Source organism: Micrasema longulum, unplaced genomic scaffold (assembly GCF_059751315.1).
Source record: "Micrasema longulum isolate JH-2025_06_02 unplaced genomic scaffold, ASM5975131v1 h1tg000984l, whole genome shotgun sequence".
Lineage (NCBI taxonomy): Eukaryota > Metazoa > Arthropoda > Insecta > Trichoptera > Brachycentridae > Micrasema > Micrasema longulum.
The window spans coordinates 55055-77420 of NW_028278174.1; the positions used below are offsets into that span (position 1 = coordinate 55055).

Consider the following 22366-nt stretch of genomic DNA (forward strand, 5'->3'; position numbering starts at 1 on the left):
AAGATTTTTTTAATAACAACTTTAAAGTTCTTTAAAGGTCATAAACACAGATCTTTTTGTAAACAATTGTGTTTGAAAATTTCCAGTTGAAAAAATCAATGGTTGTGTAAAATATGAGGCATTTTTCTAAACATATTATGAGATAAATATTAATTATTTTGTATGTAATCTAGATGCATGTAACACCATTGATGCCACTGAAGATTTATTGTTAACAATTATAATAATATTGCACTTCAAATCTAATACGTTTTCTCCGCTTAAAACGCCATCTTACTAAAATATAATCTAATACACTTAGCTAGTGGAATAGAAAAATCATGATATACACGAATTAAAATTATGGTAACAAACAAAGGTAAATTAAAATTCATTAAGTAGTCCTTAATAAACAAGTTGATAATCAATAGTAGTAAACTTAATAATGGAAGCGTTGCTTTTAATCATTTTTCTCTTCATGTGGCCGTCTCACAAATTTCATAAACTTGAAACGGGTTTTCAGAATACATGTTGACATCTTACAGGATAATTTAATTTAGAACTATTTATCTAAATTTCCTTGAGCAAGAACAGTGGCATCAATTAAAAGATTAAAATCTAGTTCATTGAGACTGGCTTTCGCCGTTAGGAGGGCTAGGAAAGTGTCCAGAGGAGATACTCGATCTGCAGACGGAAAAGCTGCCAAACCTGCAATTATAACAAGTTATCACTTATCAGTTTAGCAAAAAAATTAAGCATATATTATACATTATGATCATGGGCATAATTTTATTAATCTCGATAATGATTATGCAAAATATGGTCATTGCAAACGGGAAGATTGCCAAACTGAATTTGTATTTAGGTCTTTCATATCTTTCTGTCTCTGTATCTTTAGTCTATTCATTAGTTATTATTATGTCCTCATCGCTGTGGTTAGTAGGTAGGTTAGGTACCTAACTATCATTTCGTTTTCGATTAGGGAAGCAGTCACTTGGTATTAAGTACTTAGGTAAAATATGTTATACTACCAACATAATATTCGAGTCGAGTACTTTGAAATAAACTAACATGAGATTTTATGCCATAATTTCTATAATAGTTATATTTCAGTAGTCACAATTTCACAGTGCCAACCGATTTAAGAGCTAAATTTTATATATAGCAGTCACACTACATGAAAAATAAACATGGATTGGTTTGTTAGAACTGCCTTTGCAGAGCTTGCAGTTCACCATTCCAGAATTAGATGGAAGGTTGCGCGTGGGTTCGCAGTGGCCGTTTTTGGTATTATTCATATTAAAAGGAATCAGCCAGTGCTCAGTGTTGACAGTTACTGCTGAATGTCATTGTGGTACTTGTTAATAAACTTTTGCACAAGTATTGTATTAAAATAGTGCAGAATAAATCTATGTATATCGCGTGATTAATACTAATCGTTGTTTGGGTTGATTTTCACAGAACCACAGAAAAAACAGTAATTTATAATTATATTACTTACATGTTGTGTACTAATATGAAGGTACAAATTAATGAGGATTTTTTTATTACCTTTTACAAAAGAAATACACGATAAGGCGAAAGTACACATGAAAAAAACCAAAGGAATACCACATCAAAAAAGAGGAAACCTGTTGTGCTCGGTGCGGGATTGAGTTAGTTCAATTAAACTACTTAAAAGACCCTGTCACTTTGATGATGCAGATCGAGTGATACATATCCTCTTGGTGACAGGCTCTTACCAACCTCTAATTTTTAATTTTAAGTCTTTTAACTGCATTTCTTTATAGTTATAAAGAAATGCAGTTAAATATTTTTGAATAATTTAGGAAATGTCTGGTCTTGCTTATTGTCACAAATAAAAAATAAATTACATTAGTGTCAATGCAGTGGAATTTGTAATCTAGAAAGCCATGACTATAGTATGCTTACCTCTAGCAGGGTTGGTGAGCGGCATGGTGAGGTGTGTGCGGGGAGGCTCCAGGCCCGCCAGTAGGGTGGCTGCGTGGTGGCGTGCACGCAGGCAGAGGGCGGAGGGGTGGTGACAGGCGGCCAGGGCTCGTCCGCTGCGACCTCCACCCCCCAGGGCAGCCAGGCGGAGGGCGCGCATCACAGCGCCTGTGTCGTTGCCGGCTTCTAGAATAACAAATTTTATCCATTTGCATGAGATGCATACGATAAGGTAAAAAATTATAGAATTAAATAAATGTACAAATTTATTATTATAAGCCCCTTAGTACAAATACTATATATATGTAATGGGATAGTATAAATTTAACAATACCCATACACTATATGTAATTACATCTTTCTTTGATGTTCAAACAAATAATAATGGATTTTCGTAAGAGATAAAATATACGTTGTGACTCAAAAAGATTTATGAAATAAATTACTTCAGAGTGGGGTTTGAACCTCGGAATTCTGATCCGTGAGTCCACGACACTAGTCATAGGATCACAACGCGGTTCAAAATTTAATTCAATTCAAAAATATTTATTTTATTTGAAGAAAACACTGTATTTTGAACCATGAGACAGTTATATCGTTTTGCTCATTAAATAGTAAAAGTACCCTTTTTGGTCAAAAAATAAATAAACATACACCTAGTGTATAATCATTTTAAAGTAATATGTAACTACATTGTTTTTGTAAAAATTATGTTAGAAATAATGTTGTCTTGCCGGAGTGAGGACAATACACATTCTTATTTTTAAGTTTGGCGGTCAGTGCTATATAAGCTTCTGACGTCACTGCGACCTGTGAATATCAATTGTGACGAGTCCTTGTGAATAGTTTTTGCCCTCCAAGCCCTGGTCTATAAAGAGCCTGGCTACTGTGTGGAAGACGAGTTCTTATTTTGCTAAATCTCACCCTCCAAGCCCAGATCCGTAAAGTATCAAGCTATTAGATAGGGGGCGAGCTCTTTAACATCCTCAGGTGTAACCACTGGTCCCCCGAGGATGAGGTCTCTTTTATGATGTAAAGCATCACATTTACATAGAATGTGTATAGGTGTTTCCTTATGTGAATTGCAGAACCTAGATCTAGAAGTTTCGGAAAGGTTCACTCTATCAAGGTGCAAACGTTCAATCTGCAGTGCCCTGTAAGGGCTCTAGTAATAACCCTTGATTTCAGCTGAGCTTTATTAAGTCAAAGTCAAACCTTTGCGAGTACTCCCTTTTATCAGTTAATTCGAATGGTGCTTATCAGGTACTTTTTGCCAAAGCTTTACGCTCTGCTTCCTGGCACATGCCTAAAGCTCATTTGGGAACCCACAGTAGGGCTCGGGGCCTATTGGGGCGGTCTCAGCTCCCAGCCTTGCCAATTCATCAGCTGCCTCGTTATCGTCGATGTTTGAGTGACCGGGTATCCAAATTAATGTCACACTGTTACACTCACCAACACAATTAAGCGCCCGTAGGCATTCCAATATTGATTTAGAATTGATTCGACAGAGCACAGTGCTTTGACAAACATGCCTACAAATAAAAAAAAGAAAATGAATTACCTGTCATTACAATTTTCAGAAAGTCAATTTGTACTTCGAATACGTTTCGATGGACATATTGAAGGAAGTTTGTAAATGACAGCGAACGGTAGCCCAGGTATGTGAAGAAGGAGGAAAATCCCTGGGGAAGTGGAAATGCTAGCGAGTCCGCAGCTAAATAATAAGCCTCCAGAGTCTTGAGAAGCATAAATCGGTGGTCTTCATTCATGCTGTCACTAAAATCCATAAACAAATGCTTTAGTGAAAATTTGATATGGTTCCATTTAAAATTGAATGATGTAAATATATAAACGGAAATGACAAGAAATACAGTGGCAAGCAAGCAAATAGGGATGCTTACATACTATATTCAATCCATTCAACAATGTATGAATGAATAATATACAGTTATAATCTTCCAAGAAATTTAACCAAGAAGTATGAAGCAGGTAGTTTTATCTCTCTTTTAAAATTATACACAAATGTATGGTAAAGTGTGTGTCATAAGCAGATAGTTGAGGAGCAAATTAATAGGGCTCCCTTATTGTTAGTCATATTTTTGCTACAGTCGTGTTGTGTTAGCAAGTAGTCTTATTTCTGCTCTAAAATTAGAAATAGCGTTTTTTAATTATTTTACATTTGAAAAAATACTATTAAAGTGCATGCAATTGGTCGAAATAAACATTGTGGAAATTAGTAATGTGCTTGCGAGAAGATTGAAGCTTAAGAAAAATTGCACGCCATATTAAAATTTCTAGAAATATGTAAAAAAAAAAAATATTAAAAAGTGTTGCCTTCCTATATGCTGAAGAAAGTGGACTAGTAGTTTGGAAATTTCAGCAAAACAAAAGAGTAATTTATGAATAAAAATTATTGTCACTGAGAACGATGGACCTTCGTGCAGTCCAGATCTCAATCCTATTGAGAATTTGTTGAATGGTGTAAAATTATAATTATTAATAAAAAAATGTGGTATTTTAAGTAAATTATTTAACAGCATAAAAAATATCTGGAACAATGTAAAAATACCCTACAAGTCAACAGAAACAATGCCCAGAAGAAGTGCGCAGTTTTGAAAGTAAAGTGGCACCCTACTAAATATTTATGAATAAATTAAAATAGGCTTAATTTTAAAGCATTTTTAAGAAAAAAAAACGAAGTGTCCTTATTTAAATGCTCTTCTTGAATAATGGGCAAAACAATTTAAAAAAAATTAAGATTATTATTTAAATAAATAATATATTGTTTTTATGTATACCCAGAGTTGTATTACTAAAAAATACTTAAATAGGTAGTGAAATGGATGAATTTATACTTTTTATCCCTATTTGATGTGCCCGCCGAAATATCGATTAAAAAAAGTATTTCACTAAAAATATTTTTCATAATCCTTGAATTGAAGTCTGAACATAAATTGATCATCTTGTACTTATTAACAAAGTATTAAGATACACTGTAATTATTTAAATAAAAGCACTATTCTTATGCACTGTTGGGTGCAAGTAAAGGTTAAATAGAAGATTTAAGCATATCAGCAATAAGCTACTAACAGTAATAGTTATAATGTAAAAATAAAAAGCATAATATATGCATTCCTATCCTCATCACGTAATATGTATTGAAGGAGAATTATTATTGATAAATCTATAAGTACAAGCTTTATCTGCCGACTGAAAACAGCTGTAATGGGAAAATATGTATGATTACATAACATAAAAAAAATAAAAAAATTCACTATTCCGTTTTTGGTTTGCTGGAAGTTAATATTTTTAACAATAAATCTGTTAAAGTGCATTTATTTTTGCACTAAAAGTAATGTTTAAAATAAATAATATAATAAAGGTGCATATTGTAAGATAAATTGTTAAAAAATTAGCGGTCTGTGGGCATAACCTGATAATAGTAAATTAAAACTTTATTATGAATTTTATATTTGAAGTACTAACTTTGTGGTTATTCATTATGATAAAATAAAAAAAACAACTTTGTTTTTAACCACTAATTTTTTTTTTTCACTGACCAGTTTCAAAGCAAATAAGCTTCATCGTCAAGGCTTACGTAACTATTAGTTGCCTTGACGAAGAAGCTTGTTTGCTTTGAAACCGGTCGGTGTAAAAAAATATAAAAAATTAGTGGTTAAAAATGAAGTTACAATATTTGAGTTTGTCCAAATGTTCATAGACAAAAGACTGGATTTCACCCCCTCGGGGGTCATTAAGATTAACAAAAAGATTAACTAGTATGTGAAATAATTCAGTCAGATGAATCTCTTCACAACAATAAAGGTTTCAGCTCTTTGACTTCCTAATCCTAACGAATCTTGACATAACAATTGTTAAGGCCAAACATGTCGCGTTTTAGTGCATGCATATTTTTTATAAATTAAAAAAAAAAAAAAATTCTTCACAATATCCATATTGATTTTGAAAACACAATCGGTATTCATAGTATGTGATATCTCCACTTACTAGGCAAGGCCTGAAAACAATTTTCCAATTTTTATATGTCTTCTTGGACCAGTTGGTTTAAATACAGTATTTTTAGTGTGTCCAAATGTTAGTAGACAAAATACTTTTTTTCTTTTATCTGGATTTCACCCCCAGGGAGTTCTTAAGATTTACAAATTACAACAAAGACGAAGAACATTTTAAAGAAGGAAATTTATAAGGCAGTAGGGCTTATGACCTGGCATTCTAAAATATTCTCCATTTTGTAAAACAAAATAAGTAAAACAATTAGAGAAGATTTTTTTGTACGTCTTAAGTAGTATCAAAATAATTCATATTATCAGGTTATAGACAAACAAAAGTGTAGGATTTTGTTAGTCGTTGATGTAGGAGCTCTTACATCAGTTGGAGATGAACAGAAGAAAAGATGTTGCGGTTCAAAGTGTACTTATTTAATTTGAAGTAAAACACAGAACTTGGTGATGAAGGGCGAGAGCAATGGAAATTACTGAATCGGACTGACTGCACATGGCTGACTGATGTTACCAGAAATCTAGAGTGTTGATCGAAGAAGCGACTTAGCATTTTTTGTTTAACACAGTATATATTGTGCAAGGCGAACATTATTACACACAGGATGTTCACTTAATAACGAAATCGGATGACATATCGCCCGTGATACTGAAAAAGTTTTACTGCAATAAATTCGTTACACATGGACTTCGAGGTGATAGTTTTTAATTATTGATAGTTTTTCCGATATTCCAGTGGTGTTTGTGGTTGATTAAAATTGTGATAAAGTAATATATAAACAAAACACTCTTTAGGTTCCCCTACCAAAAAGTTCATTTGATAGTTACGCGGTACTGTAGTATTACTACGATATCCAGTGCAAAGTTCTGGAGTACATTAACTTCATTCCGTGAATGAGACATGAAAAACACAACCAACAAAGGACCACAGAGCGTTGTAACATTGCAGTCAGTCGGTTAATTTCAACGAGGAAATTCAGTGCTACGGGAAATTGGGAATAAGAAATGTTTTCTTAGATGTGGTAAAAATTATAGCATTTAATTGGACGGCGAAGTTTCTCAAAATATGAATGAAATAAATAATAAAAATGAACTACTTTGTAACGTTAGAGGTTGATGTGACAACATGTTTAAAATGGACACTAAATTATTATTGGTAATTACAGTTAATTAAATATTTCTTCTTCTTCCGTTCTTATGATTTACCCAAATATTTAATTTTGACGGCCATTTTCGACGAGTTGTAAATAACTCACTATTAGAAAATGGGAATCAAGTTGAGGTACAGTGGGGTTCGAACCACGGACTTTTGATCCGTGAGTCCGAGACACTAGCCACAAGACCACAACCTGATTCAATAGCTTTGTTGTGGCAACTAGCAATAGATTTTTCAATATTTAGCGTGTTTTGACGTTAAGCAGGTACAAATTATAATTGTACGGGGTTCAACGAAAACAAACTAATCCGATCATGTCACATGATGAGTTGTCGAATGCCCGCAAGTCACCGGTTAGTGCAATAAACGTTAGTTAAACCTATGTTCTCTTCTCGTCAGTTCACCTCCTACCTCCCACTTCCCCCAACAACCGACAGAATCCTGCATTAGTAATACGAGATGACGGGTGGTTAACGTTAGTTTGGTCAGTTACATGAAGGGGAACCCGCGCTGGTGGTGGGGCGGCGTGGCAGACAGCGCGCCGCACAGGAGCAGGCACAGCGCGCGCGCCGCCTCCAGCTGCGCCGCGGCGTGGCGTGCGCCCGCGGCGTGCACCGCGCCCTCCGCGCCCCCCCCGTGCCGCAGCAGGTGCATGCTCACCTCGCGCAGGTTCTGCGACATGCGGTTAGTCACCTACCTTACACCAATACAGCATTTTCACAAACGAAAATCCCCCCGCCAATAGTCACTGTTGTAAACCTTTCGATCAGTCTTCACAAGAATTCTATGAGCTTTAGCTGGAGATTTAAAAAAAAAAGAAAAATGCAGTAAAATTCACTAAAATAATGATTATAGTTCTAATACTACCGCGGTATTTATTTTATTATTGAAAGAAAAGTTTTAGGTACAAAAAACAATTGATAGTTACGCGGTATTGCGGTATCACCGACGATACGCTTTTTTCACACAAACAGGTTCCGAGATCGATTACCGGTGAGATTTTCTTAATTGAGAAGATCCAATTGGCTGTAGAAATAAACCCTAGTTGTGAAAATACTGTATTGGTGAAAAATTAATCAAATTAAAAGCGAAAGAATTAGGCTGGCTGAAAGAATCTCCATAACGAAGTGATTAGCACATGGCTGGCAGAAAATATTCTCCTCCACAGCAAAGTAATTAGCACATTATATTCACGTTTGTAGGTGGTTCTTTGTTTAACTCCGGCATAAGCAAAGATACAAATTATTTTTACATAAATATGTACAGACCTATATTATAATTAAGTGTAACTATTTTTACCTGTCAGTAGAAAAGTAAAGCTGTCTGTTGTTTATAATATTTATGGCATTCAATGCAAATATGCGAGTGTGTTTAGAAAATAACGGGAATTTTTGTTTTTTGAAATAAATAAATAATTTATTTGTCTACATTAATGTTGTCGCCTTCAAAGTAGTCCCCATTAGATATTATGAACTTGTGCCAGCACTTCTCCCAATCCTCAAAACAATTCTTAAATTCGATCTTTGGGATAGCCTGTAGCTCATTCAGCGATGCGCTTTTAATGTCATCTATGCTTGTAAAACGACGGTCCTTTAAAGTTCTCTTTATTTTTGGAAATAGGAAAAAGTCACACAGAGCCATGTCTGGTGAATATGGAGGCTGGGGCATCGTTACAGTATTGTTTTTGGCCAAAAATTCACAAACTAGCAATGAAGTGTGAGCAGGTGCATTATCGTGATGCAAAAGCCATGAATTGTTTTGCCACAAATCCGGGTGTTTTTATTCAAATTGTTTCACACAAACGCTGTTGAACTTGTAGGTAGTACTCCTTATTGACCTCGTGGCAAGAATTCATGATGCACTATGCCATTAAAATCGAAGAACACAGTGAGCATCACCTTCACGTTTGACCGCACTTGTCGAGCCTTTTTCGGTCTTGGCGATCCAGAATGCCTTCACTGGGATGATTGAGCCTTAGTTTCGACGTCATATTCGTAAAACTATGTTTTGTCACCTGTTATAATGCGTTTCAGTAATTCTGCATCGTTGTTGACTTAATTTAGTGACAACTGAGCAACATTTATTCGCTGCTGTTTTTGTTCAAAATAAAACAATTTTGGATCAAATTTAGCGGCAACGCGTTTCACACCCAAAATATTTGAAATTTTTTTATGACATGAGCCAATCGAGATGCCAACATCGTCAGTGACTTCTCTGATTGTAATTCGGCAATCGTTCATAACCATTAACTTTTTCCACGTTTTCATCCGTTCTTGATGTGCTGGGGCATCCAGGCCGTTCGTCATCTTCAACGTCTTCACGGCCATCTTGAAAACACTTATACCACTCGTAAACTCTTGTTTTACTCATAGCAGACTCACCATAGGTATTTGTTAACATTTCGTACACTTTATTTAATTTTTTACACAAAATTTGATACAAATTGTTTGATCCATTTTTTTTAACAAACCAAAATCACCAAGCTCATAAAAACACGTCTAACCTTAGCGGCTGCCATAAAGTAAACAATGAATACAGCTGAAAACTTGAGCATACTTCAAGGGCATATATACCAACAAAACAATAAAAAAAATACAATTGGATTCTCCAAACCCGCAAAATTGAAAAATTCTCACTTTTTTCTGAACACACCTTGTATAAAAAAGCATTTTGAAAAAAGTTTTAAATAATATTTCAAATAAAGCTTGAAATTCATAGGACAGACATTTTCTTCAAAGTTATGCATAAAACAAGAAACTAATTATTTAATCACTTTAAGACACATGCAATATTTACGTTATATATATAAAAAGTTAAGTTAATAGGGCTAATAATATAAACAATAAGAAAATTAGGGAGGATGCAATGTGGAAAAATACAAAAAAAAGAGTACATATATTGAGTATATACGAGTACAAATATGAAAATTTTCAGTGGAATTAAAATTATCATAACTTCAATAGAATACACTGAAATTTTAAATATGTATAGGTATTAAGAACATAGGATTTTGACAAAAATTAATCTTATAAATAAATTAATTAAGATTGAGATTGACTATATTCTAGCAGGAAGTTATTTTTAAATTTCTTAACCTTGTGTTTGATTCAATATTAGAAATTATTTGGAAAATTAATATTGTATTTTGATGAGAATTTAGTATATTTACCGTTCGCAAGTGACATTTGTTAGATATGCACATATTTAAATCCACTGTGAAATTTGTATATTAATCCAATAGTATTTTGTAGACTGAAAACTTCATATTTTGATTCAATTCAGCATAGTTTTTTCTTTAAATCCGGTGCACTTTTAATACATTATACAGACATATCAATGTACGTATAATGCATTAAAAATTTACAATCATATCGATAAAAAAAAAGGTTTTTAGATGGAAAAAAATAATTTATAAAAAATTTCATATGCCAAAAAAATTATATAATTCTAGTTTTACGGTTTACATGCTTGATGGCTGTATGTCAAATTCAGACAAATGCAGCCGTTTCATCGTTATGACCAACAATATTTTCTATAAGGAAATATTACAATATTTTTTAAGAAAAATCTAAATATATGACACATCGGCATTGCTTTACAGCATGAAAAGAAAAACAACAAAACCTAATGAAAAATATACGGTTTTAAGACCACGCGTTAATTTAGTTTTTTTGGCTCTCCTAGAAATTCTGCTTTTTTGAGTTATGGACTCTATTTCATCAGATGCGCAATATGTAATATATGTTTTCAATGCGTTAGGAAAATTTCAAATATTCAAGACCGCAAAGATTCAAGTCCTCAAAGATTCAAGTCCTCACGGTATGCTCATGCTTTGCGATTGTTTTCAGTTATAACTTATGGAAGTACTTACCACGGATATAATATGTTCCTGTTTACTGGCCGTGCAGGTGTCTACCTCCAGGAATGGCAGTTGGGGGGGGTCCTGCTGAGAGGCCGGGTCGGGGAGGGGGGCGAGAAGGGAGGGGGCGGGGCGGCGCATGGATGGGGAGGGGGTGGGCCCACCCGGGGAGAGGGGGGTGGTGCAGCGAGAAAGGGCTTCAGGCTACAATTTAAAAAAGGAATATTCATATTAAATATGAGATCATTTTAAAATGCACGGTGACTAAAAATAAGGATTAAAAACACACGAAAAAGTATCATGTAGAATTTTGTAATATGAGGAGCAAACTTGATAAATATATCATTTTTTGTTGTTTTAGCGATAATAAAAAAGGTTTGTTTATCAGCTATTGAATCCGGGTATTCTAAATTGTAAAAATGATCAAGTGTTATATAGATATCATGAAAATAAATATGTATATGGATATAAATAAATGATAAAAATATTAACAAATTACATCAGAGATGGACAACATTTTAGAGGAGGAAATATGGAAGTCTAGGCATTTACAGGGCTTATGACCTGTCATTGGGTGGTTTAAGTGGCCACATTACGCACTGTGTAACATTCACCATTGTGCCTATGTTTAACATTCATATTTCTTCAATTCTTCCATCTGTTGATTTTAGTGAAGTTAAAGAGCTGAAACCTTTATTGTTGAAAGAGATTCATCTGATTGAAATATTTCACATACTGGGCAACGCCTGAAAACAATTGTTAAATTTTTAAACTTGATCTTGGACCGGTTGGTTTTATTACAATATTCTGAGTTTGTCCAAATGTTTGTAGACAAAATACTGGATTTCACCCCATAGGGAGTCTAGTGAATGTTGCACAGTGTGTAAAGTGGCCACTTAAACCAGCCAATGACAGGTCATAAGCCCTGTAAATGCCTAGACTTCCATATTCCTGCTCTAAAATGTTCTCCATTACTGTTGTAATTTGTTAATCTTAATGACTCCCTAGGGCAGTGATCCCCACAGGTCAGACACTGACCCACGCGGGCTTCTTGAATTACCCATGCGTTGATTTTTATAAACTTACTTTTTTTCTCTTTCATAAAAGAGAGAACAGACAAAAATATTTAAAAGAGTAAAGTATGTATATTTAAGAATTTATAAAAAAAATATTTAAGTGGACATTGGCTAGCTGATATTTTATCATATCACCGCACCTGTGTATATTTATATCAATTTTTCGACGTTGACTTTTATTTTTTTCTCTTCACACGCAAAAGTAAAAGTTGGAAAACAAAAAGGAAACTTAAACTTTTTAGAGGATTTGTTTGATAAGTGAAAACCAAAAAAAATAATAGACACCATTGACTTAGTGACCCACGAGCTGATACTAAAAAAAATAATTAACAAAATTAGACCCACTTCTCAAAAAGGTTCGCCATCACTGCCCTAGGGGGTGAAATCCAGTCTTTTGTCTACAAACATTTGGGAAAATTCAAAATATTGAGATAACAATATTATTTCACATTCTTTGGATTGACTATCTTATCTTCGAGTGACAAATTATTGTTATCGGTGTACCGATGCTAAATTGCAAGCTGCATATAAAAACGAGGTTTTTTTAGACATGTGTTACAAAACATATTTACAAAATTAACATAATTAAAAAACAAAAAATTCAAATGATTAGACAACAATAAGAGATATAAATAATTACTTGATAGCAGGCCAGGGACACCCTGAGTTTGTCTAGCACTTGATGCGGTTTGAAACGGTTTGTAACATAAGAGAGATAGTCCCATACGCGAGTCCACATATCCGAGTGAAAGGTATCGATTCTTTGTCGAGGAGAGAGAAGCATCATGGCAGTATTCCACAGTTGTTCCTGACTCACAGAAACTGTTACGTCGGCTATCTGGAATCGAGTGAATTAAATATAATATGAGTAGCATCAGAAATTACGTAAGTACATAATTATGTAATTAAAAATTAGGAGTCAACATTTCACTTGGAAATAGGAAAGAAATATGTTTTATCTATTACCTATAAGGACATCTATATTTATTTATTCATACAAATACATAGATAGGTATATTACAAAAAAATAATAACGTATCCCTATATGTTAAACAATTTAGGAATTATATACATACATAATGTTATTATTAGAGGGCACAGAAGAATATGCCTATTTGTGCACTATTTCAAGATTCAAAATAAAAAATAAAACCAGGCAACTTTAACAACAGAAATAGCTAAGAAATTCAATACAATTTATAAATAAATTAAAACCAATTGGATAGAAATAATTGTATGTGAATTTCCTTTAAATGACCACAGATTTGTCAGTTTCACATGATGTGACAAGCAAAGTAAATTCATTATAGAGATTTGGTTGATTAAATCGACGTTCCAAGGTAACATTTAATGATCAATTATTTAAAAATAAATAACCTGTTATTAGTATTACACAAGTTTCAATTAAAAGGACACAGCTATAGTTTTGGGAGAGCACTACTTTCATTGACGGGTGATACAAAACTTATATTATTATAAGTACATAATAGTATTCACATCATCCGTCGATGGGAGGAGTGCTCTCTTGAAATTAAACATTTTACGAACACATTATAGAATGTGTAATATAATCAATTTGTGTAACACTAATGACATTTTTATCAATACAAAGTATTTTTGAGTTTGCCTCACTAATTTTTGATTCGACTTTGATATGTATTTTGAAATTACATTGGTGGGTTTTAATAAGAGTAGAAAAATAGGAAGCTTTTAATCCCACTGTGAACAATATGCGTAATTAAGTCCAAAATATTACCAAAATTATTTGGTACACATTGAAGGATGATTAATTAATCTCTCTAAATAGGCAATAACTCAGACCAGTCTGATGATGGCCGTTGAGGGTGAAAGCGCTAATTGGTCAAACAAATTCGTGGAACTATACTAAGTATTTTAATTTATTTTCTAATAAGTTATTGGCTAATAACAATAGAATTCCATCAAGGATTTACAACAAATGATACAAATCAAGTTAATCTCGCTAAGATTTACAATTAAAAAAAAAGGTCAAATCTTGAGGTGTCACCTGTATTAAAATATCTCAATAAAATCATGATTCCTTAAAACAAATTGTTATTATTATTAGGTACACTAGCAACAATAAGCTGATGTGTATACTTCTAGTGCACTGTGTTGTAATACATAAAATATAAATACAAAAGAAAAAAAAACATTACAAATTTTTGAACTCATTGATTAAATGTTCACTAATCTTCCAAAAAGGATATTCCATTGATCCACAACTCAGTTAGTTAGGAATATCTTTCTGGGGTTGGATGTGAAAGAGGTTGTATTCGATTTCAATAAACAATCAGCAAAGAGATTGTATTGATGACCCAAAATTTTTTAATTATTTTTTTACTGATAATATTTCATTGATCCCAAACTTTCAAAATTTTCCTTCTTTTAAAAAACAGGCACTATCCTGGATTCAAACTAAAGATATGAACCCTTTTTTTCTTTTTTTTGTATTTTTATTTCTTTTTTTAATTACTATAAAAAAAGAAAATACCCTTATAATCTTTTACAGAATATTTTCTTTTCTCTTTCTTATGTTACACAAAAATATTATAACTGTCTATTTATTATAGGAGCAAAAATTCATAAACATTTCTTGTATACCCACGAACAGGCCATGCCTTAGTGGGATTTTTTGTTTACTATTTTTACTGGTAATATGTATTTCATTGCTATGTAATTATCCTTTTTTTTTTTTTAATACTCTGCTTTACCTCTTATGTATATTGTAAAAAAACAACAAAAAAATGGTCTAGAAGACAAACCTGCTAATTACAGAATTGGTAGTTTTTCAGGAGAGCAGTTTAAAGTTTGACAAGTAGCTTTTTTTGTCTATGTTTTCATGTCACTTAGTATGAATATGCAGCTACTTGGGAAGAGATGAAAAAATAGTGTTCTAGTGAGTGCAAATGGTACGACATGCTCATTTAACATGATTAACGTTAAAATGACATTATTTTTTTTACTTATTCATATGTACATCTACTACCTAATGAATTATTGTTGGTTGTGATTTTTTTCAAATAAATATAAATGTTCATGGAAGCAGAGAGAGAGGGGAGGAAAGTAGAGTTGGAGCTATACAGTGGCTTATCCCTTTTATGTACTTTTTATTAAATATTTATTTTTAAGAATGTAATTATTTTTTCCCCTCTCCTCCTGCATTCATAATAAATTAATGTGAAATCTGTAATTGGTCTTACTTTTTTGAATTGTTCTTTCGTATCTTGTATTTATATAAAGACTGTATGATTTCCTTAATAAATAAATAAATAAAATGTCTTAGCTCATTTTTTTATACTTGGCACGTTTGTCTTCTAGACTATCGACATATTACCTATTGATTTCAATTTAAGACTGATTTCTTTTAAAGTTAACAGCTACCTGTATATCTCCCAGTTTAGTGTTGGTTGTGAAGGGAAGTAACCGTGTTAGCGGGAGCGCAGAAGTTGGTAGGCAGCTTTTGGTTGCTGTATATGTTCCGCCGATTAGAAACTCTTTCAACACAGCGCCCATCGTACCCATGGCTTGATTAGGGGTATTACAGACTTCAGTAACAAGCTTAAAAATAACATTTAATACTTTTTATATGGATTATAAAAGAAATACATACGTATTTAATTTGTTGTACTATTATCAACAAAGGTTAAGTGTCATGTGCATTAAAATTGGAATCAAGTTGAATAATTTATATAGCGCTATTTTTGTGTAAATCACCTCATGGGCGCTGTATAATAAAAAATACTCCAACACGTCTCACAGCTAGAGAGCGCATGAATATTTGGAATTCTAATTCCTAATTTCCAATTATGATACATTCCAAAATTATTTATCACATCTTTCAATGTGTTTTTTTATGGTTTTTCTTTTAACTATGTATTTAATTATTTTTTTTACACATTTTTTACAATGTATTCTCTTTTTACTATGAATTTTACTGGGTTTTTAAGGCTGTAGTCGGGTAAAACGCACGAAAAATGAGGAAATCATACGATTTTACCATTTTAAAACTTATGTTTTTTAAAAATCGCGCAATAATAAAAAAATATATAAATCAGACAAAAGCAATAATTTGTAAAGGTATTTATATTAAAAAATTTACTTAAAAATTTTAAATAACTAAAATATAATTACTTTCGACCGGCAGGTTACGCCATTTCAAATTAAGACTAAACTTTGATATCATGACTCTTATATAAAGACTAAGTATTGAACTAAAATTTGTTCTAATGATTTTTGTGACACTTTCCTTTATTTTTATGTAAAATTATGCCTTCAGTTATACTTTAAAAAAAATAGTTTAATAATAAATATTTTAATTGAAACCCTTTTTTCGTTGAAAAGAGAAAGTTTTAAAATGGCAAAATCGTATGATTTCCTCATTTTTTGTGCATTTTACTCAAATACAGCCTAAAATATGTTTCAACTATTTTTAACTACATTTTTTTACTGTTTTTTCAAAACTTTGTGTTTTACTATGTTTTCACTGTCTAATACCATTATTTTTTTCTCTGTATTGATTACTGTTTCTTACATATATATTTTCGACTGGCTTAGAACGGGGTAAGTAACCTAGTCAAAGCAACTTTGTATAAATTTATATAATATGATAATAATAATAACAGACAGGAGCTAGATTACAGTACGTCTTGCAGTTACAGAGTGCACGAACAGTAAAAAATCTAGCCCCTATTTACATAATAGTATTATGTAAAAATAATATTGATGTACTGATAAAAATATATTTTTTAAAGTTTTGGCTAAGTTTGATAATCTATTAACTAATAAAAAATAAAATAAAAACCACTGAACTTCCTCATTGCAATATGAATCTTAGTGATATTCAAACTTAAAACAAAATTGTATTCACTAAAAGATAAATAAAACACGATTCTTACCTCTTCAACCACTTCCATGTTTAAATCATGTTGCAAAAAGTAATGCAGGATGGATAATTTGTTTTGAATTGCTGTGTTCGATTTGAATACCGAGATCAACTGAGAGTTGGTGATGTTGATCCTCACTATGTCTAGTGTGGAAAGGTCCACTACCGTGTTCCTTCCGTGACCCATCAGAGGCACGAGGTGATCTCCTCGCATGCACGCGTTGGCCGGCAGGACGATGTGACAGCTTGGTTCGTGGCTGAGACCAATATCCAACATGTGGGTGTATAGGTTTGGCAGGTGCACGAGAAGATAGTCCTCTATGAAATAAGTCAAAAGGGTGGATCAATAATATTTTGAGTATGTCCCGATGCTCGCAGACAGGCTGGATTTCACTCCCTAGGAAGTTATTAAGAGCCAAATTTATTGCGACACAAAGGAAAAACATTTTTAAGGGAATATGGAAATTAAGGCATTTACAGGACTCATGACCTGTCATTGGCTGGTTTAAGTGGCCACTTTACACACTGTAATATCTACCATTCTGCCCATGTTTAAACGTATCACGAGCCCTGTAAATGCCTAGATTTCCACACATTCTTCTCAAAAATGTTTTCCCCGTGTTGCAATAAATTCGGATCAAAAGGTGAACATTGCACACATTTAGGATAACTGATAAATAATAAGGTATTTAAATTTTATTGATTTTTTCTCCTTACAGGTCTTAATATTTCATAATAAATTATTGCAAATGAAATTTTTTTTGATCAGTGATCAGGTCACATTTTAAATTGCTTTACTTAAAGTAGTTCTCCATGTAAATCTTCCATTTTCAGAAAAAACAATAAATATTTTTAAATAGCAGTAAAAAAATGGATAACAGCAGTGGGTTCTGCACAAATTAATGAATGGATTAGAATAAGTACATAGGTCTTTAAAAAATATTTAATTACTTATAAATAGTAAGACTATCTTCTACGTAAATATTTTAAAGTAGATACTATTACATGATTGTGTTTCTACGAAAATCACAAAGTAAGTGCTTCAAATATTTATTTAAAAAAAATAATTTATAATACCTCTGTATAAACTAAATGCTGGCCTTAAGGATTTAGCCAGAGGCCACATCAAGTCAGGAATGACGCAGTGTGTAACATATCCATGGTGTAGAACTGTTATAGAATAAGCAAAATGTACTCCCAGGCTGTTTCCATCACTTAAGCTTTTATGAATATATTCAGTATTTTCTTTACTTTTGCTGTCGACTTCTTGCGATCCCTCAACAGGCTAAAACAATGGTCATTGATTAAACTGAAAATATTTATGATAAGAAAATCTGACGTGTAAAATACACAAAATTGAAAAAACCCTTCCAGGCATTTCCTAGTAGGAGAAATAATTAGAATGAATCTAACATGCATTATTAAGGTATTTTTTTATATATGGGAGTTGCATTTATTATTTATCTTTAATATTAAGGTTTCAACTCTATTACTACACAAAATCAACATATAATTTTTATGTGCGACTAGTGAATTTGGAAAATTGAATAAATGAAAAAAAATTTTTGGACAGATTTATTTAAACGTGAAATAGTATATAAAACAACGACATACCATTGACAATCATTGAATTTTGTGAAATAAGCATCGCTTCATTAAAAAAAAACAATAAAATTGACTTAATAGAGCTTTGCCTGGGTTTTTCTGAATTACTCTAAAAAAAATAATCAGACATACCCTTCTCAAGCCCATAATAAAATTGTATGCTGATGTTCATGTAGGAACAAAAGTACGTGTAATATTCAAAATTGAAGAGATTTGGAGGGTCACATGAGTTAAAACTATGCTTGCATAGGCTGAATGTTAAATGTTACATATGCCTCAGGAGAACATAAACCCAAGTTGCCTTTTCTTCACACCTGCGGGCTCTAGCCGTCCTGGAAGGTCATCGATAACGATCTTTCGACTTTATTCGGCAGAACTAAGGTACGCAGGATCGACGTCGAAAGAGGCGAGGGTGCTGGCTGGCGATAAGGTTTGGTGATATTCACATGTTCCGCTTAGGAGCAGATGTGGAAGAGAAAAAGGAGGCGTTTGGTGATATTCACATGCTCCGCTTAGGAGCGGATGTGGAAAAGAAAAAAGAAGAATGTTACACAATGTGTAATGTGTTTTCTTAAACCAAACCAATAACAGGTCATATGCATGGCAAATCAGTGACTTCTTTTTGTTTTTTTTTTAAATTTCACATTTATAAATTCATACACCTACTTAAATTCCCGCCAAAATGTAAACATTGTTTATCTATATTCTTTCCTTAAATAATTTTATCTCTGTTGAAAAATGAATAGTACAAACATGTGACATATGTAAATTTAAGATTACCTGGTAAAGATAATGGTGACAGATGCACACAATTCCCGAAGGATGAGATATTATCTGGAGGTCCAGGGAACAATCGTGAATTCTGAGAGGAACAGCGTCATCTTCGTATAAACCACATGTTGGTGCATCTATTGACGGTGGTAATTGGGGTAGATTTAATGGAATATTAAGCTAAAAAGTATACAACAATTTTATCAATTACATTGATAGTTAATACACCTGACAAATTAATTAATCAAGATTACGCAAGGTGAAAAAAGTGTTTTGACCCATTTCAGTTTAATTCTTATTATACATATCCATGAATGTGTAAATCAATTAAACTATTAATTAATATCATTTACAACAATAAAACTTATTTGCACAATGCTAATTTTATTTACATTTGATTGTATACGAAATTTGAAGATGTTACAGAAGAGATGAAACCAATAACTGGTTACATAAATTACATTTTATTTTTGAAAAAAGAAAGATTTTCTTTGAAATATGTAGTAAGTATAATATTACAAAGTGAAAATATTAAAAAAAAAAACAAATGTAAAACAACTTTGTTTTTAACCAATTATTTTTTATTTTTTCTACCGACCGGTTTCAAAGCTACGCAAGCTTCTTTATCAAGGTATACTGAACTAATGAATTCTATCCTAATTTATTTTTAAAGTGATTAATAAATATTACATTCATCCACACGAAGCTAATAAGTCAAGCCTTTTTGTCATGTTGTTCTTTTAATAACAGGAACTGTGAAGTAAGATGGACAGGACCTCTATATCTAGACAGGAGTGGACTAAAGGAAATATTGTTTATTTGGTTATTTATGATGAATCAAAATGATTCTTGTGATGAATAGCTTTTGTAATTTCTATGATATCCAAGTTGTCTAATTTTAATATTTTATTTTTAGCACAAAGAACTTTTAATCCAGTATCTTTATTCAAATTATGATTATTTTATATCAGATGGTTTGCAAATTCAGAACTATTATTATTCAGGCACCTTAGGTGTTCTTATACTTTAATATTAAAGTTTCTTTTAGTTAACAAAATAAGATAGAATTCATTTACTTCAGCATACCTTGATAAAAAAAGGTTGTGTAGCTTTGAAACCGGTAGGTAGAAAAAATAAAAAATAAGTGGTTAAAGACAAAGTTGTTTGATATTTATTTTATAATAATAAATAACTACAAAATTAGTGCTTCAAATATAAATTTATGAAAATGTTTTTATTTCATTATCAACCGGTTTCGGAGCAACAAATAATTGAAAATATAAACTTTATGTTTTCGTTTCTTTAAAAAAAATTAAGGCAACTTACAACCGTCTCATGGGGCAGGTCGTGATGAAATTGGAGGCCGGATAGCATTGGTGTGGTACCATTTTTTTGTTTGGTATCTTCTCCTTCTAACGAACTGTGCACATGCAATCGGTAGTGAATGTAATACAAAACCTTAGAAAAGTAAATAATGTGTATAAATATCAATATTCATTTGTTGGACTATCTATTTTTATTAAATAGGATCAACAATCACATAACAAAAATCGTAGCGCTAGAAACTGATAATGAAAAAATTCAGTGGTTTTTGAAAGTAGTTTTATTTGTTAATAGACTATCAAACTAAGCCAAAAAAATGTATGTATTGTGTGGGGTTTATGCTCCATTGATCGATGACACACACACGTGCAACGATTTCACCTGAAATATAGATCGACGACCAATGAAGCAGGTTATCATTTTGTATTGAATACAAGACTAATAGTATTGCAAATAACGACGAGAGCAACATCCTGCAGTACATTAACATCGTCCTTATTAGGGGGATACGAAGAACAAAGGAAGGCGGTCTATAACTCAATTCATTTTTTATTCGCCATGTAATAAATACACGCATCAAACATCAACCTCATTTCTTCTGTCAATCTCTAACCGGGGTAGGAGCACCACAATCCTTAACAACAATACATGTCCCATTGTTATGTTTCTTTTGTAAATATTTTCTGAACTTTTCCTTTACATTTTATTTACGACTGTCATGTTTTTTTAAAAAAGCCTTTGGTGTATACATTTAAAAATTAAATAAAATATCATCAAAATCAAGTAAGAACAACTATAAACATTAATTGTATTTTTTTGCACTATGATAGGACAGGAGACCCAATTACAGTACAGAACACCCAGGCTTGAAATAGTCATATTTATTTATTGCGATCTCACTGGAAATTGAACCTGCAATCCACCATGCGTAAGGCAAGAGTCTCGAGCCATTACATCACGGGGGCCGCCAATATTTTAAGTATACCTCCTAAAACTTTCATAGATTCATTTTCACTTGCGCAAACGCTTGTAGACCAGCACCTATATAGCACATTTTCATTTTCTAATATAATAACAATTTATCGAACTAAAAAATCAGTTTAAAATTTTGCAGCGTAAAATTTTTCCTTGAGGGTGACAATATAATCATAATTGGAGTTATTGAACATTCAATACCTGATGTACAGGATCCCACTGGGTCCACGAAAATGATTTCACAATAGTATCAGGAAGAGGAATGGTATCACCGAAGAGGCTCCAAGTTTCTTCACTATAATCATCAACTCCATCACGTTCTAACTTTACAGAGAACAACTTTATACCTAAATAAAAAAAAGGAAATTAGTATCACAGGTTTTTAATAACACTATAAAGAATCACTTCTTCAAAGGAGACTGTATTTAAAGGTTATGTTTTTAAGATATGTATGATTAATACTCTTAAATACTTACATTCCAAGTGTATCATCAAAAGAAACTTATCCGATATGGTTTTTCCAATATATCTACTGTTTTTATAAAGAAATTGAACCATTATTTGCTTATTTCGTTCATTTTCAATGGGGATTGGATCTGAAGGTACTTCTGATTTCAACTGTAGGATATATGGTTTGTAGGCGAATTTATTTACTTCGCAGCCTTCAAACATTGAAGGAATGCATTCCTTCACGACATAGCACAGTAACGTTTGAGAGTCATTAACTGATGCTTGAATTATGTTCAATTG

General features: G+C 32.3%; 1 protein-coding gene across 1 annotated transcript; it reads right to left on the bottom strand.

Annotated features, from left to right (window-relative positions):
• Positions 1-403: 403 nt before the first annotated feature.
• On the bottom strand, positions 404-21835 carry pigeon (gamma-secretase activating protein pigeon). Its single transcript, XM_088232431.1, has 12 exons — positions 21818-21835; positions 20645-20738; positions 19328-19498; positions 18020-18227; positions 16956-17260; positions 15442-15618; positions 12680-12877; positions 10976-11167; positions 7598-7776; positions 3491-3705; positions 1912-2115; positions 404-687 (listed from the first exon to the last, which is right to left on the bottom strand). Exons 2-12 carry the CDS (start codon positions 20690-20692, stop codon positions 542-544), a joined length of 2043 nt encoding a protein of 680 aa, XP_088088557.1. The 5' UTR covers positions 20693-20738; positions 21818-21835; the 3' UTR covers positions 404-541.
• Between the last annotated feature and the right edge of the window lie 531 nt (positions 21836-22366).

Coding starts and splice junctions, on each gene's coding strand:
- pigeon (XM_088232431.1), bottom strand. CDS start 20,692: ATGCTATCCGGCCTCCAATTTCATCACGACCTGCCCCATGAGACGGTT. Junction 19,499..20,644: donor ACCTGCCCCATGAGACGGTT/GTAAGTTGCCTT, acceptor TATACTTTTTAG/CTTAATATTCCATTAAATCT. Junction 2,116..3,490: donor TCTGAAAATTGTAATGACAG/GTAATTCATTTT, acceptor TTGTTATTCTAG/AAGCCGGCAACGACACAGGC.